General features: G+C 37.6%; 1 protein-coding gene across 6 annotated transcripts in view; it reads right to left on the reverse strand.

Annotated features, from left to right (window-relative positions):
* Positions 1–26,876, reverse strand: part of tln2b (talin 2b) — a 103,602-nt gene that overhangs the window by 55,974 nt on the left and 20,752 nt on the right. For all 6 annotated transcript variants that reach the window (XM_016673743.1, XM_016673742.1, XM_007556755.2 and 3 more), the window contains exons 2-6: positions 9,085–9,259; positions 8,900–8,997; positions 8,576–8,705; positions 7,819–7,974; positions 6,759–6,901 (exon numbers count right to left, since the gene is read on the reverse strand). In XM_016673743.1, coding sequence (XP_016529229.1) covers positions 6,759–6,901; positions 7,819–7,974; positions 8,576–8,705; positions 8,900–8,997; positions 9,085–9,220 — 663 coding nt within the window. In that variant the 5' untranslated portion in view covers positions 9,221–9,259. The remainder of the gene's footprint in view (positions 1–6,758; positions 6,902–7,818; positions 7,975–8,575; positions 8,706–8,899; positions 8,998–9,084; positions 9,260–26,876) is intronic.

The following is a 26,876-nucleotide window of genomic DNA, read 5'->3' on the forward strand; positions in this document are numbered from 1 at the left end:
AGTTTTTATTTAGTAACTAAAGCAAAAATATTGATGGTAAAAAATAGGAAACTAATGTGATTCAGAAAAAAAGGTGATGGAGGATGCTTTTAAGTGTAAATTACAGTTAGAATCTCTGCATCTTTCAGAAAAACTATTACTAAACTGCATAGGAACAGTGTTAGATAAATGTGATAATTATTGATATTTTCAATTTCTAAAAAATAATACTTATACAAGAAGTAAAAATTGATGTATGCTGATTAGTATGCATTCTGGGCTGTGTTTATGAGGAGGTTAATTAAAACTTATGTTGTGATACGTGTTCATTTAGTATGCTGATTAAGAGCTAGAAAATTAAACTTGGCTTGATTAGTTATTGAGGCTGGAGGAGTGAAAGTAGCCGCAGAGCAGGTTCACCAGATGTAGGTTGTGTTGTACAGCAGGTGATAAAAATACTTGCTGAGATGTGTCAGAACGTATATAGTCTCAGTGAATACCTGCGCAAATATTAATGCAAATAGCTGAAGGCTACAGCCAATGTTTATTGCACTCAAAAGAATTTCAATAACTTAAAATAAGCCAGGAGAATACGAAGGTTTGCTATGATACTACAAGGCAGTAAGGAGAGAATCTTAGAACATTTTCACCAAGCTGCATGATTAGGAGTGAAGCATAAGACATCAGGATCCATGACACACACAGTCTGCCTAAGGCGCCAACACTGAGGTCAACCAGCACACCACGACCAAGCAGAGCAAAGACTGAAATACTTTTACAAAAATAAATGATGGCAAAGAGAAGAATATGTCTACTGAATCACATGACAGTTGATGGCATTATCTTACTTTGCTGAAATATTCAGTTTTCAAAAAATCAGATATGCTTAGAAAATGGTCAAAATTTGTTGAATAATTGAACTTTGTTAGATTACAGGTCTGTGGATGATATTGTAACACTAAAGACTGTTCTGCTAAAAAAATGAAAATGAAAATGAAAAAATGAAAATTGGAACACTTATCTGTCTTGATTTCTGGACAGTTCAATTCATTATAACACAGCTCATTTAAATTATATTTATATTCCACTGAGTCACGATACTCATCATCCCAGGACACTTTCAATGACAAACAGATCCACCTTCCAACAGGTTCAGACTTCTTTGGTCAAAATTCGGTTCAAATTAATCAAGTTATTGCTAAACCAAATCAGTCACATTCAGATTGATCTGCGTACAGTTCAATCTGAATCATTGCCATATTTTTTTTTTTACAGCCATCAACAAGGTTCAGGCAGAATTCTGTCTGTCTCAACAACTGACATGAATCCAGTTTTTAAACACAGTGTGATGTGTGATGTCACCACCATCTGACAATTGCTACAGTCTTTCATAGTTAAAAAAATATATTGACTCCTCAAAACTCCCCTTTTTGTTATTTTTGCCAAGAAGCCAAACGTTTGTCTCACCTTATAAAAGTTTTACTTATGATTCAATTAACTTAACAGTTGAAACAAAGTTTTGAGAGAGTTTCTGTGTTGAGGCTTTAGTACAAAACAAAAATTCTGAGAAGCAATAAAATAACATAAACTTGTTTGCTTACAGTGCAGCAAATGGTACATTATCTTGTAGAGACCAGGTAAAAGAGTCAGCAAAGGGTTATAAATAAAATTAAAATCCATATTCAGCAAAAGAGTTATTAATGAAACCTTTTCCACCTTACGTTCACATCATTGCTTTTGAATATTAGCAGAACACAGTTGGCTCATATGCACATTTTGTTGTACTTATGCAGTATCATATTTGGCAACACAGAGGAAGCCATGCAAACTATTCACTAGGGGGATGAGACTGCATAGCTCTGCATTACTGCAATACTTTGGGCTCTAAAGATTGTAATGAAAGCAAATCTGCAGCCAGTAAATAATGCTGTGGCATGTATTCTTTAAAGGTGTGTCAGAGAAGCCTGCAGGGACGTAAGATAGCATCAACTACAGATCTAGAGGAGCGGTAGACACTAATTGCTTACATTTATTATTCCACCAATCTTCTTGCTTTCAAAGATAAGAGATGTTAAAGCAGCACGAGATTTTTTTTTAGAACATTGAAAATGTTGGTTAAAAACCAGAGACAGAGAAGTAAAATGTGTTTTGGAAATATGTAAGGGACACACTCTGGAACAGCCGCTTTTGCAAGTCTTTACGATGTTAAATGTTTTACTCACAAATTGTAGCTCCTGTTCTGATATTCAAATATCTACGTGATCACAATCTTGGGGCTTCATAGTTTTAAATCCAACTTAAATTGACATTTTGCTACTTGTAGACTCCCATTATTTTTACATTTCAAGATCAGAGAAAACCTTTGTACTTCAAAGTATTTCCAATGATCTCCAGTCATCTGACAGTGAAAGCAGTCAACAGGGTTTCCTTACCAAACATTATGTGACCAACCAACTTTGATTCTACTATACACGTGGACAAAAACATCCAGCATCAATTCTCAAACCACCTACTCCAACATGAGTCAGATTGACCAACTGACCAATCCACAAGTGTCTAATATGTAATTATGACAGGACATTAAGAAGATAACAGGAAGGCTGAGAAAGGAACAGTCAGTTCAGGTGCTCATTTGTCACTTACTGTTTGCCATGGAACATGATGGACTTGGATGAATCTGATCAACTTCCTCAGAGGAATACATGGACGCTGTTGTTACAGTTAATAAAGCTAAACACGCTAACCACGTCAACTGCCAGTCTAATTTAATATGTCAACACTGTAATCATTTTTATTTGCTTGAGGAAAATAGTCAAATTCTTTTGACATAAAGCCTAGAAAAAATGCTTAGAGCAAAGTTTTTAGATCAGCTTGTAGAGTTAAAAATTTGGAATCAGCTAAATACAGCAGCCTACTGGCAAGTGATGTAAACCAGAGATCAGACAACCAAAACTCTGAATGGATTTCTAAGAAATGGGAATTCTGAAAAAGAAAGAAAAAATTTAAAAGTCAGTAAACATATTCAAATATTCCACTTTTTTTTTTTTTTTTTTAAGATTCTCTCTCCTCTGGTTGTATTTGGCTCTTTAAACACAGTGGCAAATTAGTACCACAGCCATGTGAATAGTCTCTGTGATCTGTGCAACAATCCAACTGTGTGTGAGAGACAGAACAACGGAAAGATAGATGGCAAAGAGCATGGGAGGGCAGGGGGCGGAGCTGTTGTTGTGAAAGGAAATATGAGTGTGCTGCGAGGAGACCATGATGCGCACATAGTGCCGTAATGTGTGCCAGCGTGAGAGGGTGTGGATGTGTGGAACTGTGTCAGAATGAGTGCGAAACAGAGACGGAGTGGAGATAGGCAAACTGGAAGGGATGGAAACAGCGAGTAAGAGAAGCAGGAAGGGGAAAACAAGGACTGAATTGAAGATTATACACTACACACTGTGCAGTAAGGAAAAAGCTAAGGCACCCTATGAGAGTGGGTAGGTAAGGCTTAACATATTTGGACAAACGCATATCCAATATAAATGTAACCATCACCGAACTAGAATAGTAATATTCTCAAACTAATAAATCCGAAGAAAAGTCCTTTCTGATGAATAATACATGAGGACACCCCCACATTTATTTCTTAAGGTGATGATGAACAGAACATAGTTATTCACATGTTTTTAATGTTGTCATGTTTTGAACTCAGACATTTTAGTCCTCTTGACTGTCACAACGAAAACTCTGGAACCGTTTTCGACCTCCAGGAGAAAAGATTCCAGATGGGGAATCTGGAATCTTTCAAAAGAAGTTTCTAAATAATTTGAAATCAGTCATTTTACTGTGCAGAAGATAGTCTAAAATGAGGACATTTCAAGCAACTCCAAACATGTCCAAGTCGGAATGTCCAAGCAAATCTCCCCTGAAAGTATACCGTAAGATACTAAAGGAAGTTGGCCCAGCCCATCGTCATGAGTTCTATCATGGGTAAGAGGGAACTTGAGGAAAATGTGAGACTGTACGCAAAATATTTCAAGCAAAAACAACAGAACTGGGTCCTGCGACACGACAATTAGCATACCAGTAAATTCACAAGAACTGGCTGGGAATTAAGAAATTGGAGTCAAAGCTCAGCTCTTCATCTCAGTGAGATGTTGTGTGGTGACTTCAAACCCGCTGGCGAGCAAGAAACCTCTCAAAGTATCTCGCAGCAGATGGTGAGAAAACTTCTCTTCAGACTGATGAGAGTGGCTGAAAGATGGCTACAAACTTTATTTCACCCATTTATCTTCACGAAAGGGGGCCAGATCGGTTATTAGGGAGTAACTTTTCACAAAGTTGGAATATGCATTTTTGTTTAAAATCTCACAAATTAAGCTTGTGTGAACAGCACATTTGGATTCACAATAGGAGATTCTACTTGCTCCTCTACTAGACCCATCCGATGACCACCAGGTCCAAACAAAGAAATGCTCACCCAGCAGTAAAAGAAAAGGTCTGGTAAATGGTAGGGTCAAGTGAATCAGCTGTATCTGTCGACAGAGAGGTCAGCAATGTCTAAGTATTTCTTTCAGAAAGATTTTGTATGAGGAAGTCTTCTGTTATATCATATCACTCTAAAAGAGTTGCAGAGTAGTGCAACCTTTGAGCTGTATCTATACATATTTCATGTTGGAGAGAGTTTTGGGGATTTCTTTCTTTCAGAAAGGCTTTAAGGTACTCTTTGCACACGGCATGCTTTTTTAGAGTATCTATGTTATAACATGAGAAGCAATGTACAGAATGAAAAAAGATGAATAATATACACCTTTTATGATATAATTTAAATCTGCCTTCTCAGACCTAAATATTTAAACTTGAAAGTAGCCAAAATATTGTCTTAAGTCAAATCTCAGTCAAAATATATACAAAATAAAAATGTCTCCTTGAATCAACAGTGCTCATAAAGCCTTTTAGCTTTCTGTAGCTTACAGTTTTGACCTTAAAACAAACTGATAAAAACACCAAAAATGAATAACTCGCTAGTTCAGCAATCAGTTCATATCAGTAATTAGATTAAAGTCAGTTCTGCCAATGTTAGCATCTCAACAAAGGGAGATAATAGAATTTGGTGATTGTTGTCCAGATTAGCAAGACGGGGGTACCCTTCTGGTATCAGGACCACAAAGGTTGGATGGCATGTTGTTGGTTGCCCCAACAACATGCAGCTGTTTGTCAAGATTTGGTTCTAGGAGTTTAACTGAGCTCAGCCCATTTAGGGGGAAACAGAAAGCCCCCTAAACGTGGGTCCACCACTTGTGAGAAGGGATGCTGAGGTTGAGGTTGGGTGCGATCTGTTAGGTGAGGTCAGGGGCCTGGCTCAATAGATGATGAAACAGCAATGGTAGAATGGAGTAGGAGATGGATGGATGTGGCGCTGCTCCGCTCTGTGGTGGTGAAGAAAGCTTATTCTATCCCTTATTCATGAGATATTGATCATGTCACGGAACCATATGAGCCTTCTGGCCTGAGAACACTATGAACTAAATAGTGTTGCCGAGGAGAGGAATCTCTTGGTTTCACTCCAGGAACTTTTACCTTCCACAGTCCAATCTTTCACAAGCAGAGGGTAAAAGACCAAGCGATGAACAAATTGTTCTGTTTTTCTCATCAATCAGATAAAATACATTTTTTGTTATCTAACACTAACGTTTTCCAATGCAGGTAAACTTTTAATTTGATTTGTAAATGTACTGTGTAAAAATAAATAAATAAATAAATAAATAAATAAATCTTGTCCCAACCAAATCAAACCTAACCAAGTTTAGGACACGGACCCTGATAAAATGCCTAATGCTTCAACAAACTCTGCATTTAATAACTATTGCAAATAAAAACAAAAATCTGAAGCCAATACATCCCCAATGTCTTGTAGAAATTTTTGAACTCCTAATGTAATTTGGTTTATTATACATACAAACAACAACAATTTCTGGAAATCTTCTAAAAAAAAAAATTTGATGAAACAGATTTCTCATACCAAATCTCTCTTTTTTTAGCCCAAAGTTCATAATTACTTCTCCGCATCCAATGCCACCGGACTCCACTCCTTCCCTCTCTTATAAGGAGCATCTGATGACATCAGATGGTAGTTTATATTGTAAATAAATTGTTCCCATCATAACATTTAAGAAGATTGTACAGTGTCTAAGCTAAAAGCTCCCAACAACACAGGTAAAAGGCAACAACACAGCAATCTGTTAGATTTCTTCTCAAACAGCAGCATTTCTCGTATCTGCTGAGAGACCATGAATATGTGGGTAATCTGCCATCATGTAGGCACAATCTTAATTCAAGGCATGTCTTCAGTAGATTCAGGCTTGGGAACCACTGCAGACACAAATGCAAGTGTAAACCAGGGAGCTGATTAATCTAAAGGTTGTATTAATGGCAACAATTCTCTAAAACATTTCAGCTCAATAAGCCCCGAGCACAATTGTGTTTTTGTGTTTTTTTTGTTGTTTTTTTTTTAACTCTACAGCAGTTATGCTGAAAACTGTAATTTATTTAAAGTAATCTTAAATGGCAACAGCTGTAGGGTATTCTGTAATCAAAGAATCCAAATCTGTATCCTGCAGAATGTATTAAAAAAAAAAAAAAAACAGAATAGGTTACATTTTCTGCTGGTAAAAGTACCTTATGACCTGAGCTGCCTTCAGCTGAACCTTTGTTATTGGTTTGGTAAAAACTCTGTTTAAATTGATTATTAATTGACAAAAAATAGATTGATGCAGCCTTATGGAGTTTACCTGAACGTAGAGCAGGTTCAGCTGGACCGGGTCCCGTGAGTCCACGTTCTGGTCAGAATAGAAGAATTTGCGCCGGAGCAGCAAGGTTTCACTTTCTTCCACTCCCTGCTCTCTGAACGTCCTGCTGTGATCCAGCCAGTTCACTGTCCAATCAAAACATACAGTTTGTTACTCGATGCAAATAAATGAAAGACAAATAAGTAAAATGTACAAAAAAGTTCACTGCTGGAGGATTTTAACTATTAATTGGACTCAAAAGTGTAAAAATGAGAATCTGATGATAATACAAAAGAAAAAGAATCTAATTTAATATGGAGAGGCTAAAACAATTGTTACTGCAAATACTGCAACTGGTGATGTCTAGCAATGCTAATGCAGGTATCTGTTTTTGAGAGACTTATCAGTGCTAAATTAAAGGACTATTTTACAGTTTGAGTTTTTACTGAATTTCAAACCATGGCAAGTTTGAACATTCAGGGGAGCACGTGTAAAATTGAAATAGTTAAACTGAACAAACATAAACTGCATAATTATACACTGAACATATCACGAATTAAAGCACCGTTTGAGAGTTAGTAAACCTTTATTTTATTTGTGAAACTCAAAACTAAACGGGAAGTCCTCGTTTGTTTAGAATAAAACAACCAGGCTTAGAATAATCCAAGCTCTCCGTTTTTTGAAGATTCTTTGTGCACTGTAAAGTAATCCATTAGAAGCTAGATTAGTCTTATAACCTTAGGTTTTGAACTGACTATATGAAACCCAGATTAAATGTATTTAAAGTGAAACAGAAAGCTGTGAATCAGAACCTCAACGGGAACAGGAATATTTAAACACCATTAGCCAGCAATGACAGTCATATTTACCAACAGCACGTAGCACGAGATGGTGCCCACTCACAATCGACTAGATATGTTAATAAGGAACAAAAAAACTCAATTTGAGGAGCAAATACACAGATGACTTTTTCACTTTTTGAATTTGTGTGTCCATGCCACCCTGGGCAGTGAGTCATATCGGCCATATAAAATGCTACCACCGTCTGGAACGTAAAACTTACAGTCGTCATCCGTGTGCAGTTTGGCTTTTAGTTTTTCCATTTTTCTTTCATCTCGTAGTAGTAGGGTCCTGTCTTTCTTCAGCGTTCCTGTACTCTCTTCCTTCTTGTCTTCTGGAACTTCCTGTATCAGCGAATATTCCTCATAGTTGGTAATTCCTGCAAAATTAAGCAAACACTCTCAGACGACACTACACTTAAAAAAAAAAAAAAAAATTCTTCAAAAATTAATACACTGATAGAGAAACACCCTCATAGTTCAACTTCACTCTCTTATTCTCCCCTTCTTCATTTTGCTGCGGAAAGTGAAGGAAAGCTGGTACTAAGCCAGCAAAATAAAACACAATGAGAGGCAGGGAAGAAGCCAAGCAGAAAGCCCTCATCTAAACAAACATTTTCCAATAAAGCTTTCTGCCAGATATACATCCTTCTCTTCCTCACCCAATTAGGCTCTGAAGTAGCCTATTAGACATGACGTATAGAGCTTAGGGGACAATCCTCTGTTATGGAACACGGCAAGGTTTGAACATTCAGGGGAGCACTTAAGTATTTATCAAAGGGAAGCTTGTTTGAGCTTGATAAGTCACATCTACTTTACTCTAAACAAAACCTAATTTGGATTTAACATGCAAACAAAAGTGCTTTATGCGATTAACAAATCCTGCTCCTCAAGAGTAAGTGTCAAGATAAAGTAAGGCACCAGTAATTATCATTTCGTACGACATAATACTTTTACAGAACTCATGATAAATGCACTCACCTATTCTACTGCATATTGTGACAAGGAGCTCGCCGACTGTTTTTGAATCGTCGACCATGATGGTTTTAACGGCACCGTCCAGCATTTTGATCTTTTGCGGCCTTTGTTTCTTCTTGTATTCCAAGACATCCTGAGAAAAACAGGAGGGGAAGCGGGATGACATCTAGAGCTCTGTTAAATCCCTCCCGACTGTAAAGTGCATGTGATTCTAGCAAGTGGAAAGGCATAAATATTTCAGCTCCCACTAGAAAAATACAAATCACTTCAAGAAATGTGAAGTGACACTGACAGATCTCCGCCCTGGACTATATGATGTAATCTTACTCCGTTTCGCAGCATGTAGTAATCCAGGGTTCTCCCCGACTCGAGCCAGATTCCTTTCCTGGGATCGTCGTCAGACAGGAACAGGCCATAATCGGAGGCTGGGACACGGAGAGACAGAGAGCATGCAAATGTTGCTGGCAATAGTTTTCCATCATGAAAATTAGATTCGCAAGGCATTGTCTAACCTTGTCCGGATTGGGCTTCTGGAACTCTCTCTCTGATTATCCTGCAGGCATCATACACAGGGGTGGAGGGTTCAAACTGCATCGTTTTTACCACATTGCACTGGCGCACACAAATCTTTAATGACAGGGCCACCATCTTGGTGGGTTAGTGTAATGGCCTCACCAGCCTACACACCTGGAAAAGACAGAGGCAGAAAGCACGACGTGAGATTTAGAGCGTGTAAAGTCTCTTTCACTAGGCTGATGTTCTAAATAATTGGTTTGTGTTTTGGTAGTTATTTCTCGAGACATTATGAAAATGTTGACTGTTGAAGCAATCAGGCTTAAAAGTGTGATAGGAAGGTCTCAGAGGCAAAATACACTACCACAAAGCACAGAGCAAATCATCGCAATTATCTCCTTTGGGAGATTTTTACTTGTCAAACTGAACGTGTGTCTGCAGTATAGATGCAGCAGCAGATCATCATTCTTTAGATGTTTGCAGAGTAAAGAGGATGAAGATTTTCTACTTATATGTAGATTTAACTGACTATGTAAACATACCTGAAAAAAAAAAAAAAATAAATAAATAAATAAAAATATGCAGCTTGAGCAGAATAATGGATAAAACATGCAAATCCGCATAATCCGCCAGAAAAAACAGGAGGTTTGAAATAAATTCCGTTGCTGCTTAGCTGGTGTTTTCCTGGTTTGTGCAGGGCTCCAAAAGACTTCACAGTGAGGCAAATCTGGTTGTGTTTTATCATGTGCAGCCATTAGGCTGAAATCAATTCAGGCATTCTGGGATCCTTGCTCAAAAAAAGGGAAAGAGACAGTTACAGTGAAGGCTTCCCCCCACCCCCCTCTCATTCACATCCTTGACCTTGCCTTCCTCACAGAAATATAGATCACAGAGATATATGGGCCACCTATAGACACTGTCTCATATAGTTTTAAATTGATCTCAAATCATATTCTCACAATTTTATGCACCATCTAGACATAACTGTAGATAAAGATATTCAAGTACCAAAACCTTTCATCTCCATTATGACTTTGTCAGCTAAACTGATTAACATCAACTTCTCTCCTGCACGAGAGGTACATTTGTCTTTGCCCTAACGTAAATTAGAAATTACCGCTCATAGCAACAACAACAGCAGCACAAAAGAAAAACATACAAAGTGCTGATTAATTAAGTTTGAAACCAGGATTTTCAAATCTAATATTGAAAAGATAGAGTTTTAAAAGGTGGATATGGAAACATTACCCACCAAACTGATCAATCCATCTCTAGTACTAACCACATTGATTTCCTTGTGTTACTGAGAATTAAAAAAATGTCCCTTGAGGACAAAAATGAATTCCTTTGTGAGTTGGATACACGGGCAAAAGTTCAAATCACACAAACACAGTTCAAAACTCAACTACATTTTTTTATTTTTTTATTTTGCCAACAAGATTCTCCTCTCATCCACAGGCCCCCTTCCGGGTCATACCAGAGAAAGTCTGAAAAGTACATTTTCTTGTAATGATAGAGCTGTGAATGGGCCTCTGTCATAGCTGAGGCTTTCTGTCTTCCCCTGTTTCAATGAAACAGACGGAGGCACACAAAGGAGAGGAGGTAATGACGCTGCATGAACTCCCATCCAAACAAGCTGGTAGCGAAGCCCCACAGAGTTTTCGTCATCCTGTCGTTTTACAGATGTCTCTTGATGACGAGCAGTTACTGGACCCAAAACTGACAACAGAGTATGCCTTACAGACACGCACATAATGTCTGATAGCTACTCCATCCAGCGCTAAACACACAAACTGCTGAGAGTAGTTGCTGAAAAGTTCATCTCAATCAGAAAAGCAAACATCACTTTTGATGAGAGCCGTTTAAAATTACTCTGGGTTTATACAAAAGTCACAGTACTTTTTCCAGTATAACTTGTTTCCCTCCATGAAGATTGTAGAAATCTCCAAAAAAAAAATCCCAGGGGGATAATGATAATCCCTGATCTTACATTAGTGTGAGAAGCTCCAGGATCCACATGCAAACACTCCATCGAGCAACTTCATTAGTTCTGCTCTCTCGCAAGAGACAGCATTCTTGTGTTTCTCTGTGGAATTATATTATTATATCGTATTACACGTTTGACATCAAGATGCTGCTTTTTAGAAGATAATTTGATCATTTCTGACTTTTACTGATACATAAGAAAAAAAGAGTCATGAGTTTACTGCACCAAATATCGGGAGATGTAAACGGCCAAAGAATAGCAGGCTGAGGAGTTGAAACATGGACAACTCAATGAAGAACAGACAGGGCAGGAGCCATCTGGACAGGAAACAGCTCTAATGAGTGGCTGTGTAGAACAGGCAGCAGAACAGATCCCATGATCACCAAGCGTGGTGTTTACTGCAGTGGTCTGTCACAGGATAACTGAAGTGGCTAGACGGTAACCTTTGGAATAATAAAAAATAAATAAAGATTCCAAGTTGGTCAGAACCCCTACGCACAGGAAGAAGACCACCGTGTAGTCTCCAGGATCTTCAACACATTTAAGCTTCAATTAAATGATGCAAATTTGGAAAAAACCTAATCTCAGTGTGAAGGTAAACAATCTTTTTCAATCTTACAAATCGTCTCAAATTTGACCCCGCTGCTTTCTTGGTCATCCTGTCACAATACCTCTGCTCATGGTGTCACATCTGCACTGGGATGTTTCCTCTCAATTGGCAGAATTCCCCAGTATAATAATTTAAATAGGTTTCCTCTTCCCCTTACAGATTCCCACATGAATGCTATTTGTTTGTGTCATACTTAAATGTTTGAGTTCAAGTTATGGCAAAGATAATTAAATTTAAAAAAAAAAGCAGTTCTTGCTGCTAGTGCTTTTTAATCCTCTTCCTCATTTTTATTCTTCTTTCACCTTAGTATAACGTCAAGGTGTCTCTTTGACAAACACGTTCAGCGTATGAACACCAGTCTGAAGAACATAATTCCCCTCAGACTCCTACCAGCCAGCATACATGTGCAATTTGGAGGTAGAAACACTTAAGAGAGCTACACATACCAATCTGTCTTTAACTGGCCTGAGCTTTGCAGCTTCATTTCAGATGCTTAGTAATATATTTTTTGTTTCACCTTGAGCAGTGGAATAACCCTATGCACATAGCAGCAGTGGTGTCAAAAGTATTTTAATAAATTAAGCTACTTGGAGTACCAATATCCTGGTGCAAGTGTTATTAGCACAGAGGCAGAATGCTCACATCCTTGTACATCACAGTCCCAGGCTTCACAGGAGCCAGGACCGATATATGCTGCTGTTACCATTACAAACCATCGTTAAAACGTTCTGAAGAGACTTAGAGGACTCTCAGAGAGTCCACTGTGTTCTTGACATGCACCAGAAGATCTCTGGAGGTCCCTGTTGATACCATCCGGGATAGTACTTGAGAAGGGAGCTGGACTGTTTTTGTAATTTCCTTAAGATGTTACACCTCTCATGTGAATTATTTATAAATGACAGGAGAAACAGGAAAAGAAGTCAAATCGCCTTTTTTTAAAAGCATTTCAGATCGTCATGCTCTGGCAGACTGAGAACTTACATCAATGAAAAACCAAGTTCTGTTGTTTCATTAGCATTGAGGTCAGCTTAGTTGCTAATTAGAGGCTAATTAGAGGACAAAGCCTCCATGACCTACACTAGAGGACCACTAAGGTCGGCATATTAAACTCAGATAACCTGAAAACCAGCAAGGCTTTCCTCATTAATATATCAATTTATACTGAGATGCTTTTCACACATTCCTAAAAAATATAATATAGCAGTGAATGCAAACAACTCGTATTTGCAAGCAACTCTTATTTTACTCACAGGAGTTATGACTGTAAATATAAAAACGACATCTCTGGGATAATAGGTTGATATTACAGCAGCTCTACAGTGAGCAAAGCTACTGTACCGCAAAGGACAACTACTACATTTTAACAAGCTGTGACTCACCTGAAAATAACTCTGAAGCACAAATGTAATAGTCGGTAAAGCAGCAGGGAGCAGCTCTATATGATTACATTACAGAACAATATTTTCTTAAGCCTGGTGGTCTCTTTTTATTGTGTAATTTACAGCATGTACTGTAGTATGAGTAGAGGGCCAAGATGAAATGTGACATCAGCAGTTTCCAAGACTGATGAGAGCAGCATCACTAAAGAAAGCTTTCTAGGAGAAAATATAAAAAAATATATATTCTGCCACACACAGTCTGTGTCTTATTTCTTCATCCTGATTTTACACTCCAGCAAAACACCAGCCCATTCATACAGCGAGAAATGTATGTTCCAAATCTACGTCTGTTTTCTGTAGATCCACTTGATCTGGTTTGTGCTAAATTTAGATGGAAAGAAGACTTCGATTGGTCTCTATAAATACATCTGAGGAGGAGGCATAATTAATTTACCACATAGCAAGCACATGGCAAAGTATTTAATAGGTCATACTTGTAATCATCATACCACAAGAGAACAGCAAGATGTCCTTTGGTCAGCTTGGATTCTTTAAATGTGGACAATAAAATTAGGACACAACATCACGGAAGCTCTTATTACACTTATTTAATGACAAATTTGGTATGTTTATTATAAAAAAGTCGTAGATAATATTATGACAGATTTATCAGAGTTCTTTATTTACTTTCAAATGTCAGGAAACAGAGACACACACGACAAAGAACCATGGAAGCACACACACATGCTTAAGCTTAAAAGTCATGTTAAGAGAAAATCCATCTCTGTATATAGGAAACATGAATAATCCATGCAAGAGTTGAACCTTTCTTTCTTCCTGTGAGGTAACAGTGCTGTCAGCTGTTCTACAGTGAAGTTCTTTAGTTCTTAAATCTTGTAATTATAGTTCCAGTAATAGAGTTAGAAGCAAAAAACATCATGACGACGTAGTACTGCGAGGTAGTTACAGACCCACATCAGCGGACTTTTAAAGACAAGCTGCCTTTACCAGGGAAGGGAATGATGCAGTGATGGCATAACCAGGAAGCCGCAGGGTTTAAATGTAAATGACTCCAAATAATTTACAGTGAGATATGGAGCATTTGCTTGGCCAACAAAAAGAATAACTACACTGAGCTCATCTGCCATTATTCTTAAAATGACAATTTCAAAGGCAGACTGTCGTCAGAAACTTTATGCGTAGTGCTGATGTTACTGTGTCAGACCACTGTTCTTGACCTACACTGCTAACATAATTTTTAAAATCTTTCAGCGTGGTCCACATGGACCAGATGGAGGCCAGCCCTTTTTTGTAGGTTTATAGAAGGGTCTTTAAGGAGTATTATTTTAACTATGACTTTTGTGATCCTAATGTCTGTTTCTTCTACAAGATAAGTTTAATTGGCTTTATTAATTCAAATATTATTTGCTTAGTAAGCCAGGTTAGGGGTATTTTTTTTTAAAGTCATTTGGTGAAAAAAAAAAAAAAATCTTTATGTTGTGTCAAACCCACAATCCAATGCAGTTGTGTTACAGCAATCGATTTTATTCTGTCTGTCGCAAAATCATCCCAATTGGGTTATTTTTAATCCAGCAGCTTTTGAGCGTGTATTTACAAAACATATCATGGTTTCTTAGAATCAAGACTGTAAATATCTCTGCACATATTTTTAAAATTAAAATATAGAATGTTCCCTGTTATGACCCGCTATGAGGATTACATGGTGTCCTCCTGGGTGACACACACCGTTGTAATGTAATTCCCGGGTAGAGAAACTGACAGAATCTATCAATCTTGCCCTTGTTGCAAGGAGGAAGAGAACATCTCCTCTTACACTAAAAATATCCACTGATGTAGAGCTTCCTGCAGCACGGCTTCAAAGGAGCCACAGGAGAAGCAGAGCAAAAAAAAAAGAAAAGAAAAAAAAAGAAAGAAAGAACAGCAGCTTGTTCTCTATTCTTGAATGCCAATTTCTTTCACTATTACTTGGGAAGGGTAGGAAGTTAAGTCTTCGGATGTAAATGATTTATTACAGAGTACTCAGTGCATTAGCCAATAAGGTGCTTTAGCGACATATATTTCAAGACAAATGCATTCATCGTTACTGTTCAAGCACTGAAAAAAGTTCTCAAATACAAAATGTTTCATTGAGATCCAAGGGATTGACTTCCTGATAAATGGAGGCAGAAACTGCCAACAGAGGAGGAGCACTCCACCCAGCAGCTGCAGTTAGTCAAGCAGTCGATGACTTACTCAGTCCGCAAACTGACTGGGACGATCCTGAATCATTCCTGAGGGAGTGGCTAGCTGTGCCTTCTGCATATGCTTCTCAATAAAATCACGTTGACATTTTATTGCACGCACTGGTGGATGCAGAGCCATCTAAAATGAGTCATGAAAAGACTCAACCCATGACAATTGCATTATCCTGATAAGTCACACTTATAGTTATAAATCCCTTGTCAATTTGAATGAAACTGGTTTTCAGCATACGGCAAAAAGAAGTATGATATGAAACAAAGGGCATGAGCGTCTGTTACAGCAGAGCTAAAATCTCGACAGCGTCTCTGTTTTCTGAGTAATATTACTGTCACGCATCGAGCAGGTGTTAGTCATACGGCTTTAACCACTCAGTCCACACATGTTTGCCTGTTAACTACTGCTAACCGTATGCCATATGGAAAGTTGAGTGTTTCCAGATTGAACATACTTCAGTGTTCAGACTGGAAGGCAATAAATCTCTACTGTTACATCCAAATTATAATGCGATCGCAATGACAGTCACAACAGGCTTCTGCTACCAGTTGCATTTTATTTAGCACAGACATTTTGAAAGGCAAAACACCCAGTCGGTATTTATTAAAGCAGAAATGTCAAAGAGCAACCCAAATTCAAAACAGAGAACAATTTGCATGTTGTACCAGCTACAAATGTTAACTGTGCTAGTCATGCTAAAGTCAGCTCAGACAGACAACTTAGTGATTTTATTTTATTTTTTAAGATAATCGTGAAATATTAAATCTTCCTAAAGCATTTCTTCTCTCACATTTCTTCTGTTTATTTCTTAGCAGAAATAAATAACAACAACTCTTGGCAGAAAGGATAGAAAAAGATATTTGAATTCTCTTTATTTTATTTATTTTTTCAAAAGAGAAAATTGGAATAGGCTGGAGATCATCAACAAAACCTACAAGTGCATCATTAATCTATTCACCTTTGTGACTCAATGCCTTTATGTTGCACCAAATCCCTGATGGTTATGGGATGACTTGACTTTCTCTGAAACAGAAGATATTGTGTAGTTTCATCTCTGTTATCTAACAATAACACATCTATAGCGTATTACAGAAAAAAATCCATCTGGTGAATCACTGGCAACTACACCACATAATTAATGTAAATAATTAGCAAAGTCCACCATCGTCATAGTTGTCGAATTTGTTTGCGAGTTGATAAGTGACAATGTGGTGTGTATTCAGTTTGACAAACTCAGCACTTGACATCAGTGCATCTCTTTTACACTTGGTTGAAGTGGCAGCTGGCGAATACAAAACTGTGTTAGTTAATGTTATCATAGTATGTGAAATGGCACACGTCACTGGGACATTTATACAAATTTGTAATATCAGAAAAAAAAAAACAAACAATTTGTTGATTTACATGGGTATTTCATATAGCATTGTTCTCCACAAGAAAGGCCAGAAATCTGTCACAAAAGCAATATTTCAAAAAGCAACAAAGTCAAACCAGATGAAATATGTCAGTTGACGTACATTAGAGTGTTTAAAGAGTAGCAGGAAGACACTTCCCAGGTTTGACAGCAATCAGTGGAAATAAGTTAAGTACAAGGCAGAGCAAGCTCTTGAAATCATTGTGTCACAGTTACAAAGGTCACACATAGGATGCCAAGCCCTGATCTCTGTGAACAGGATTTGCTCTCATTAGCATTCCCTGTTTCTGTCAGTAACTCTGATTAAATGCACCATTTTCTCAAAGAGACAGAATGCTTAAATTAATCATCTTATTAAAAAGAAATTTGAAAAAATGAACAAAATGGGGTTTAATAACCCATACAATATATCACATTGCAGTTGATGTTGGAGGTTATAGGACAGAAAAGGTAGGGTAATACGGACGGGATCTTGTGAAGGTGGAAGTTCACATACAAAGCAAAATCACATGGGAAGATACACTTTTAACTCCGAATGCAAACTTTTCATACGCCACTAATTTAAACCTTCCCAGCGAATCGTGCTGCAGTGAAAATGAGAAAAGGACGACACTCTCACACCTCTGGCTCAGTATATGCCGCCTGGAATGTCATTTCTTCCAAATCAGGTGATTCCGATCTCTTGCTGAGCCTCGCTCTCACACTCCAGCGGCTGGCTGACCCTCAGCACTCGCATGCTGATTACAGTATCGAGAGCAGTGGAACGGAACATATGCCGGCTCCGCTCCAAAGTATGATACACCGAGGGACTCTATCAACATTCAACATCCTGCGGCACGCTGTACGGGAAGCATCAAGACAGAATGTTGTAAGGTCACTCTTCCAGCTCTTTAAGCGAGGTTTGTATTGGATTCTCAACCACAACTTAGCAGAACATCTTAAAAGTCAATCCGCACCAACATTTTGGTGCGTGAGTATCAAAGAGGCTTTTATAACAACAAAACCCCGTGTGTTGATAGTGGGAAAAACTATGTTGTTAAATGGTTCAGGGAGAGGCCATGTTCTCGGCCCATTGTTTCCAGCTCAGCAATTCTGCCCACCGTTGCCATGACTGCTGCTGTGCCCACCTTTTCCTGGACATATAAGTCTGGACAGCAGCAGCAACCTCCACTCTACCCTCAGGTCAAAGCTGACAATTCGTCATAATCTGGGTCTAGCATACACTTGGCAAAGGTATAAGGATATCAGCTAAGTCTGCTTTCAAACGGCAAGCAGACAGGGAACAAGAGAGAAGTTTGACAATATAAAGGGCTGTCTCGTCTGTGTACATGACTATTCAATCCTGGTTTTATCCACAAGGTCTCATAGCTGTTCTGTCACAAGAACACGGAAATATTCAGCAGAAAAAGAGATTGATCGGGCCGACTTTGATTCGCTTTGACAGTTTGACTGAAAAATGAGAATGCCTCTCTGTGAAAACATCACCTTTACCACTTTAGTGGAATTTTGGTAAAGGAACTTCATTCATGTGTGGAGTGATTCCCAGCGAGAACGTACTTGTTTGAAATATAGCAACTGATCCACCGATTCATACATCAGAGAGAGGATTTACCCCTGAAAGTACAAACAAACACAAAAAAAATTCTTAAAGTGATAGACCAGGATTGCTTGGAGAGAGGTTCTTTTAAAAGGTCAAAAGGAGACATAAATATTTTGCTCGCTATAGTTAACCCTTCTGACATCTTTATTAAAAATCCAAATTAGCTGGTACCACAGGATGCAGCCAGCGGCCAACCCAAGAGGGGCCAAAGCAACCACTACTTTGTTACAACTCCAATCACAAAAATATCACAGAGGTTTATGAAATGAGTATATAATGAATCTCTTAACTGTTGCTATGTTTGCAAGTAGCAGGGAACCTGCTATAAATACACCAACAATAGGGTAGGATTTAGTTCATTACTTGTGGTGTAACAATATCTAAAGCTCAAGAGATGAGGTATAATATTGAGTTCATGAAAATTAGATGGGGTAAGATATTGTTGCTTCAAGCATCAAAATTATGCTGCAAAAATGCCTTCAATTAGTGTTTTTAATTATTTTGCCAAAAACCCAATAAACTTGTGTCATTCCTTTCCCAACGGGATGCGATATGATTGTGATGTAGCCCAACGTACCTCTATGTGTCGAGCCATCAGTTGTAATAGCGATGCTTTTTTGCTTCTTTCAACGCCTGAACTTGCAGTGCTTACATATAAATGTTAATTTAATAATTGACATTTTACAAGCACATTACACACACGTATAGTTTCAAGCCTTTATTTTTGTTCACTATGGCGATTTTTTATTTAGTTAAAAAATATTTTTAACACAAATGTAGGCTTCATGAAAAGCGTATAAGCTGCTTAAAAGGTTGTTATTCTCAAGCATACTTTAATCAAGCAAGTCAAAATTAACATAGTAATTTATTGAATATGACTATAAATCTGTATTATTGTTTAATCAAAGCTGAAAAGATAAGATACTGTTGAATTTCTAAGCGAACCAGAGTTTTTTTAATTTTTTTTATTTTGTCGTTATGCAGTTTACATCTTTTAATTTCTGTGTTCATATTCTCCACTCTTATATCTCAGTATACGGAGTTTAATAACTGTTCTTTTTCTTTCTCTGAATTGGAAGGGTTGGTGGATAATCATAAATAAGCATTTAAAATCTTTTATGTCAACCCCAGAAAGTAAACATTCTCCAAGGTACGCTATAAATTACAACATGATGAGTGAGTTTCAGTGTAGTAAATGACTTACCAGAAAGCGTTTTGTTTAAACAAGAAACTTCACAGTGTGAGAATGTTAGTTAGAAAAAAACCCTGAAAAGCTAAGTTGCAGAAACATTTAGGTTCTCATATTCAGAAACTATAGCCAATATGAACAGATTATTATGAAACACTAACAGTCCATGGGACATCACTGGCATTCTTTTTAAGAAAAATATTTTCACACAGTCCATCACCTGTCAGAGCTGCAGTTTGTAGATTTTCACTCGGACTGTTAGACTCAAACCACTACTCCATGTAAGAGGCATTAGCTCAGCCTCTGGGCCCAAGTAATGTGGATTAAAATGCCAAGAGTCATCTATTGCGGATAAGATATTAACTGCTCAAAAACCAACAGAAATTCCCCTTCATAAATTGTGAACACAAATTGTGAAATATCTCTTTTAATGAGGGAACGATTTTACGTAGCAAATTCATGAATTGGTTTTCAGCTAAATATCCTCCAAAAAATATGTAATTCAAAAAGACAACTACAAAAATGAGAGCAGACTCTGGAAATACCACAAAGTTTAAAAAAAGAAAAGAAAAAAAAAAGCATTATTAGAATTTGAGAGTCGATTCCAAGTTTGGTATTCTTGTATGATTCTTTGCAGCTTTGTTTTTCTCTCAGCAAGGACTGGCGAATCAAATGTTTAAGTTGGCTGGAAGAGAAGTATACAGCAACTTGTCTTCACACACTTCAGAAAGTTTTTCATGCAGAGGCTAACTGCAGGAGTGCTGCAGAAAATGTGGGTGTCTACATTTTCAAAAGAGTGTTAAAAGCTTTGAACACCGTTTTTTACATCTTAATCCTCTTAAAAAGAGTTGAACATCCTTTAAATATATGAATACATTCCCGATGATTGAAAAGTAGCATGATATAATCTATCACACTGATGTTGTAACATAAGCACAAGTGTAGAGATCTTTTTTTTTTCCCACCCTTCTCAGTGGATTTCCACCCATAAACCAAAAGTGTTCTCAATTACAAGAAACAAACAATTCTGACTTAAATCAGCCTCGTAAACATCTGGCCAATGAACCACAAACACAAACACAATGTGGAAATTCTTACTATATTGTCCACTGTGGACAAGTAAAGAGAACCACACAAGTTGTCTGGAAGTGCAAATGCTTTAGAGCCAGAACCTAGAGAAATTAAGGAAATTACAGCTATGCAAGACTCCTGGCTTTTGCTTCAAGCTCAATCAGCTCTAGTGAAGTGGAGGCACATCTAACAGCAGATATCATACCCAGCTGCACCATTTTATTTTTTTTTCCGGATCTATTGTAGATCCGGAAAACCTAAAAGAATGATAATTTAAACACCAAATGGCCATTCCACAAAGCTTTCAAATAATAGAAAATTCTCGCGAAATATGCTTTATTGAGTGGAACCAGAAAGGTTTTATAATGCTTCAGAAAAGTCCACATCGTCCTCCTGGTATTGTTGTGTAAACACACTAATTAGCTGTGGACCCTAGCATCAGCTGATCAAAGCAGAAGCAGAAACTGCAACAGATGTCCACATGCTACCAGAATGCTTGTGTCTAGAATTACAGCACTTGTCATGAGCAAATTCTCTGATAAATTACAGAAAGACTGGACTCATTACAGTATCCCTCATTAGGGGGCTGATTTGCCAAGTCTCTAAGTAATACATTTCTCTCTGATGCATTTCCTCAACAAGTAGATCATAATATAAAATGTTGTATCAGAAATCCAGATTTGATCTACAGACCTTGCATGTACATTGTGTTATGCCGAGATGTTCAAGTTTGCAACCATAACATTGTCACATTTTTAGCAACTTTCTCAGTTTTAAAGTTTTTATTTATTTATTTGAAATAAATATGACTATCCTGAGCATTAAGCCTACACACATTTTTAAAAGAAGTTGTACAAATAATATGTAAGCTTTAAGGACTTACTGGCTTATATGTTCTACATCTGCTAGTTTCAACTTCAGATGTTGAAACATCTGAAGTTGTTTTTAAGCATTTAAAATCTTTTAAATGCTTAAAAGATTTTAAGCATTTAAAATCTTTTTAAATGCTTAAAAATTTCCAAGACAGGTTGCTTATGCCAACTAGAAGCATCCATAAGAAAGAAAATAGTTTGTTTCTTTCCGTAAGGAATGCAAATGCAAAAAAATCCTGAAGGATGTAAAAGTCTCTGCCTTTTATGTGCAGCATTTAAGATGGAGAGTGAGCCTTCCTAAATGTCTAGGCGCTCATTCTGTGTTTAAATATACCAGCTGTAACTACTACAAATGAGCTAAACAGTGTCTGAATAACTTCTACTCAACTGTTCTGTAGTTTCTCATAAGGACAGATCAAAAGTAGAAACAGTGGAATTTCGCAGTGTCAAGAGACTTACAGTCGAAATGTAGGATCAAACCAGTGAATAAGCATTAGAGACAAAATGCAGGACAGCTACTATTATTAGTGCTTAATCACAGCTTTTGTGACTCAGCAAAATATGTTAGGCAGAATCAATGACACTGAACAGAGCATATTCCTCCAAGCAGCAATACTGGCACCATGTAATTTCTGTAATGCATTTCTATTGATATATATATTTATATATAATTTTTTTCATCCATGGTGATTGCCTCAATTCATGCACCAAGACAGTGAACCGCCAAAAGGATGATTTGTTGTTTGCAGTTAGTGTGAGCCAAATTAAATCGTTCAGAAACTCAGAGAAGAATAGGTGTGTCTCAGACGGGATTTACAATTACAAGCTGGTCATTATGACTCTATGGCTGCAGCTGAATACCACAGTGTGGGTTTCACACAAACAGGATCAGCGGGAGGGGATCATTAGGAACAGGCATCTGCAGAGCTGGGTCCCATCAGCTCTGCCGGAGCTTGGGTGAGAGGTTCTCACTGGGGAAGTCCAGTGGAAACGAGTTGTAGGCAAAGCACTCCCCAGTTCCTCTCTTTTTAACCTGATTACTGTAATGAGCTTAGAGACTGTTGGATGCACAACTAGTGTGGATGCAGACAAACACGCTCCACTCACCCAATCATTGGTTTTCAGTGGTAGCTAAATCCGAAGTGAATCATCAGGGTCAAACAGCTAGATGGCTCATTAAGCCCAAAGGTTTTAGGCTTGCAGCAAGGTGAAATGGGCTTAAGAAGCTGTATGAGAATGTTTTCAAGTGCCTGAAAAGAAATGCCAAACTATTTGGTAACATTTCTGCTTGTAATTACCATCAGCATATTGCTTCTATGGAGGAATATATCATTGACTTTAATACCTAGCAGTGAGAGACGAATCATAGAAGTGTCATATAAACATTTACAACACGTGGAGTTCTGATTTAATTTGAAATGTTTCTTTTTTTAAATGACCAGCTTCAGAAACCAGTAATGAAGCTACATGCACATTTTTTTAAATGTTTTATTTATGTATTTTTTTTTAGAACATTACAGATGTTGTCTTAACCTAGATCAACAAGACTGTTTGGGGAGAAACTCCGGTTGGCATAAAATATGTTTTGCTGTGAAGAAAAACAGATACTGCAGAGCCTGGAAAGTGACCGGTGAGTGTATACAGTTGGGTGCAATAACAATGCACATGCAAAATATGCCATAAAGATGAAAGGTAGCATAGGTAGTACAGGTGAGTGGGTGGGTAGATGAAGGTTTGATCAAAGTTGGTTAACAACTTGCTCTGGCAAGACATAGTCAACAGTCCAGCTCCAACATGTGACTGGCATTATTTTATTGCTTGACAACGGCAGGAAATTAAATTTGAATGGCATCTGCTGGAGCAAAGTTGGAAAAATACATAACTTGATTATAAGCCAAACTGTACTGCTGATTTAACTTAAAAATCAATATGCTAATATGCCTTCTAAACACTGCCAAGGGCATAAGCAAATGGCGAACCTGATAAATTGTTGACAAGCAATACAAGACAGACTTTGATTGTAGACCTATAAAAGACTTTGATTGTAGACCTATAAAAGTTGAACAAAACTGGAATTGTACTCTTGAGAAGAGTGTCTGGGTGTACAGCTACTATACTCTACCCAAGATACAGCTTTTAATCATCTGATCTGGTTGATTAAAAGACTTTTTGGAAGTGCCCTATGCAGGATAACAAACAAATATCCAGACACTTGTATCCAGATACTTGTACTGCATCACAAAATCTACAGTTGTACCATGGCTGGTTTTCTTTCAGGTTCTTAGTAAAATATGTGATTGTCCTCCATTTTAACAATTAGAGGTTGTTAAATGACTCCTACCAGAACAAAAAAGGCTCACTAACTGCATGGTACATGCATGTAGTTTTGTGGCGTATGCTTGTAGCCTAAAAGCTTGGAGTACAGGTTTGGAATCCAAACCCACAGCAAGGCAGTGTTAGAGATAGACTAGATGTTTATTTCAGTTGTTAGAAACTTGACTCTGAATTGAGCTGAAAGAGTTGAGACTTGACTTGAAAAAAACATGACTTGCAAATAGGCCTGTCACAATAATGAAATTTGTTGGACAGTAAACTGTCCCAAACATTATCGCGATAAGCAATTTTACTGTTAATTTGAGACTATTTTCTAGTAATATAATGGTAATGACATTTGGTAATGAACATTTAACATGGAACTGAAAGACATTTAACAAAAAAGATGAATTTTGAAGTATCTGTAAACAAGGGCTGGTTGAGACCAAACTGTCATCCAGTTGTTGGTAGAAAGAGAGAAAAGAGACAAACAATAAGTCAATCAAATTGAAATTGTTGAGCTCGTTCCAATTTATTATGTAACCAATTGATTTATTGCTTATTGTGATAGACCTACTTGTAAACATCTTCATGAAGGAGTGCTCCCCATGAGCATCAACTGTAGAAAAATAAGTACATTTTTAAAAGTTCCTGAGCAGTGCCAGTCAGGCCAAAATTCAACTATTTTCAAAAGTTTACTTATTGCAGTTATTTGGAACTAAAACAGACTTGATAATAAGAATCAAATGAACTTTTGATTTCTGCTTGTACTCCATTGTGCAACTCAAACGTCTATTGCAAATGTAATATTTCCCCACACATACTGCACACCACAGGTCATCATCAGGGTTGCATATTGCTTACTGTTGAAAGTTAAGACGTAACAGACATTCTGCAGCTCAGCAATTTGCTCACTTCCTGGGATTCACTAATTGGCTTCTTGAATTCTACCATAATAGATTTCAACTCATTAAGTCTGACACACTCTTGTAATTAGTAAAGTGGGGGCACCGAGCAAGCTGATAACCTGAATACTGATTATTTCTGCCGTTTCAGCGGTAATGATAACACTTATTTTCAACACTTAACACCTGAGCTAACGCCAGTGTTATCTACACCTTTTTCAGAGAAGATTTTCTTAATGAAAACATTTGAAAGTTCAGCAAAGAAATTAGAAGAACATAGGTAGAATCATATGACTATCAAAGAGAGTGCGTTTGAGCAACACCTATCCTACAGATATCAGGTGCCAGGTTAGTCTTGATCCACACAAATGAATGTCAAGGAGTCATACTCTAATTTTGTGCATCTCTATGCTGTTCCCAATCTACCTAAAATATGTCAATTACAGCACAAACCTTTATTTATTTTCTTGTCCACAGTCACAACATAGAAATCATTACAATTTAACCACAATTTAAAGGATGAGCAACAGCCTCAAGGTGATAGTGACTTATTTATTATCCCTATTGCGTATAGCACATGTGATCGACTACAAAGAAAATTAGCTATGTGGTGTATTTTTTTTTAGAATGGCTTATCTTCACAATATCTCAACTTTTCAGAAAATGCTTGTGTTGCTTCTGAAGGCAAGTTGTCACTTGGGTGGCTTTTAGTGTTGCTAATGATGCCAAGTTTACACTATAATACATCAGACAGAAATTATCTCAATGAAGGCAGAGAAGCCTGTTTGTCAGAGAAAATCATCCAAATACTGTTTATTGAGAAAAGTGTATCCCTCTTACAGAAACAAATGATGGAATATTTCTTTCCGAAGAGCCAGGATAATCACCTCTACAGAGCTTATCTGCAAAGAGACAAACTGCACCAAATCATTATTTTTAACCAAATAAAGCAAGCAAACAAAGTATAGGATCAAAACAAGAGGCGCTGCATCTCAGACAGCTGGCTGAATGTTCTCCATATTTTCAATCAACAAATTCAAAATCAGTCTGGTGCAGAGGTTTCAAAATGTTTAATTCCCCTGCATGCAATGACTGTGACACTGTTACCTTGACTATTTCTGATAGAATTATCCAAGCACGGCAACATAAGCCGAATATGGACAACCCTGGATTAGGGTAATAGCAAAAAGGCCTTCCAACCTCAAAGACTTGAAGTTCATTACTGAAGAGATTGTGGGGGGGGAAAAATACTTTAGTGTGTTTTACAAAACTTTCAACATACAGTATCACAGTAAGCCATTTTGAACTTTTTCTATCAGATCTTATCTTTGACTTGTTTCCATTCCAGCATTGATTGGACAGAAGTGCAGACTGACTGAAGACCAAAGATGAAGACTTGGGTTTGAAGGCAGGCAAGCATCAAGTTAGAAAAGGAATTGTGTCCTTCTTTGTTCTACATTAACTCAACAACACATCCATTCCTCACTCCCTATCTGTGGAGCCCTGACAGGAGCGGTATCATCCAATTAATCAGACGTTCGCTTTCAAATCCAAGATGCGTGTGTGATTCTAAAAGAAGACAAAGACGAACCCCTCAAGCAAGGGTTAACAAGAAGCAAACTTCGGCTCAGCAGATCTGTAGGAAAATACAGAAACAAAGTTCCAGTTCTGCAATTCTCCCTTAATGTCCTGCATCTGTTTGAGAAGCCGAGCACACAGCTGTGACACTGCAGTTGGATACAGATTCTTTAATCTCTCCTTTTGTACGACATTGTCATGTAATCTCCATCTCTACCCAGGGAGCAGGCAGAGAGGCAGGAAATGAAATCAATGTGGGGTCTCTGCACTGGGCTTTACTTCATTAACATGGACACTACAGATGCAGCAGTAAATCTGAATTATGATAGGGTGCCAAACAAAAGAACAACAGACGAACGGATCCGTTGGACACGATAGGGTCACCCTGTGTTGTGTTTTAACACAGCTTTACCAGTGTTTGACAGTGAGCAAATACAAACAGATTTCCTCTAACCAGGCCCATTTTCCTCACAGGGGAGCATTAGCATGTAGGGTTATGCTGTATGAAAGACAATTAGCGTGGATTTGTAAGCATACTATTTAACTATTTAAAATGAAAATGAGAAAAATAAACACAGCTTTTGCTTTCAGCTGAAGAGGAAGGTATTATGACAATT

Source organism: Poecilia formosa, unplaced genomic scaffold (genome assembly GCF_000485575.1).
Source record: "Poecilia formosa unplaced genomic scaffold, Poecilia_formosa-5.1.2 Scaffold81, whole genome shotgun sequence".
NCBI classification, from domain to species: Eukaryota; Metazoa; Chordata; class Actinopteri; order Cyprinodontiformes; family Poeciliidae; genus Poecilia; species Poecilia formosa.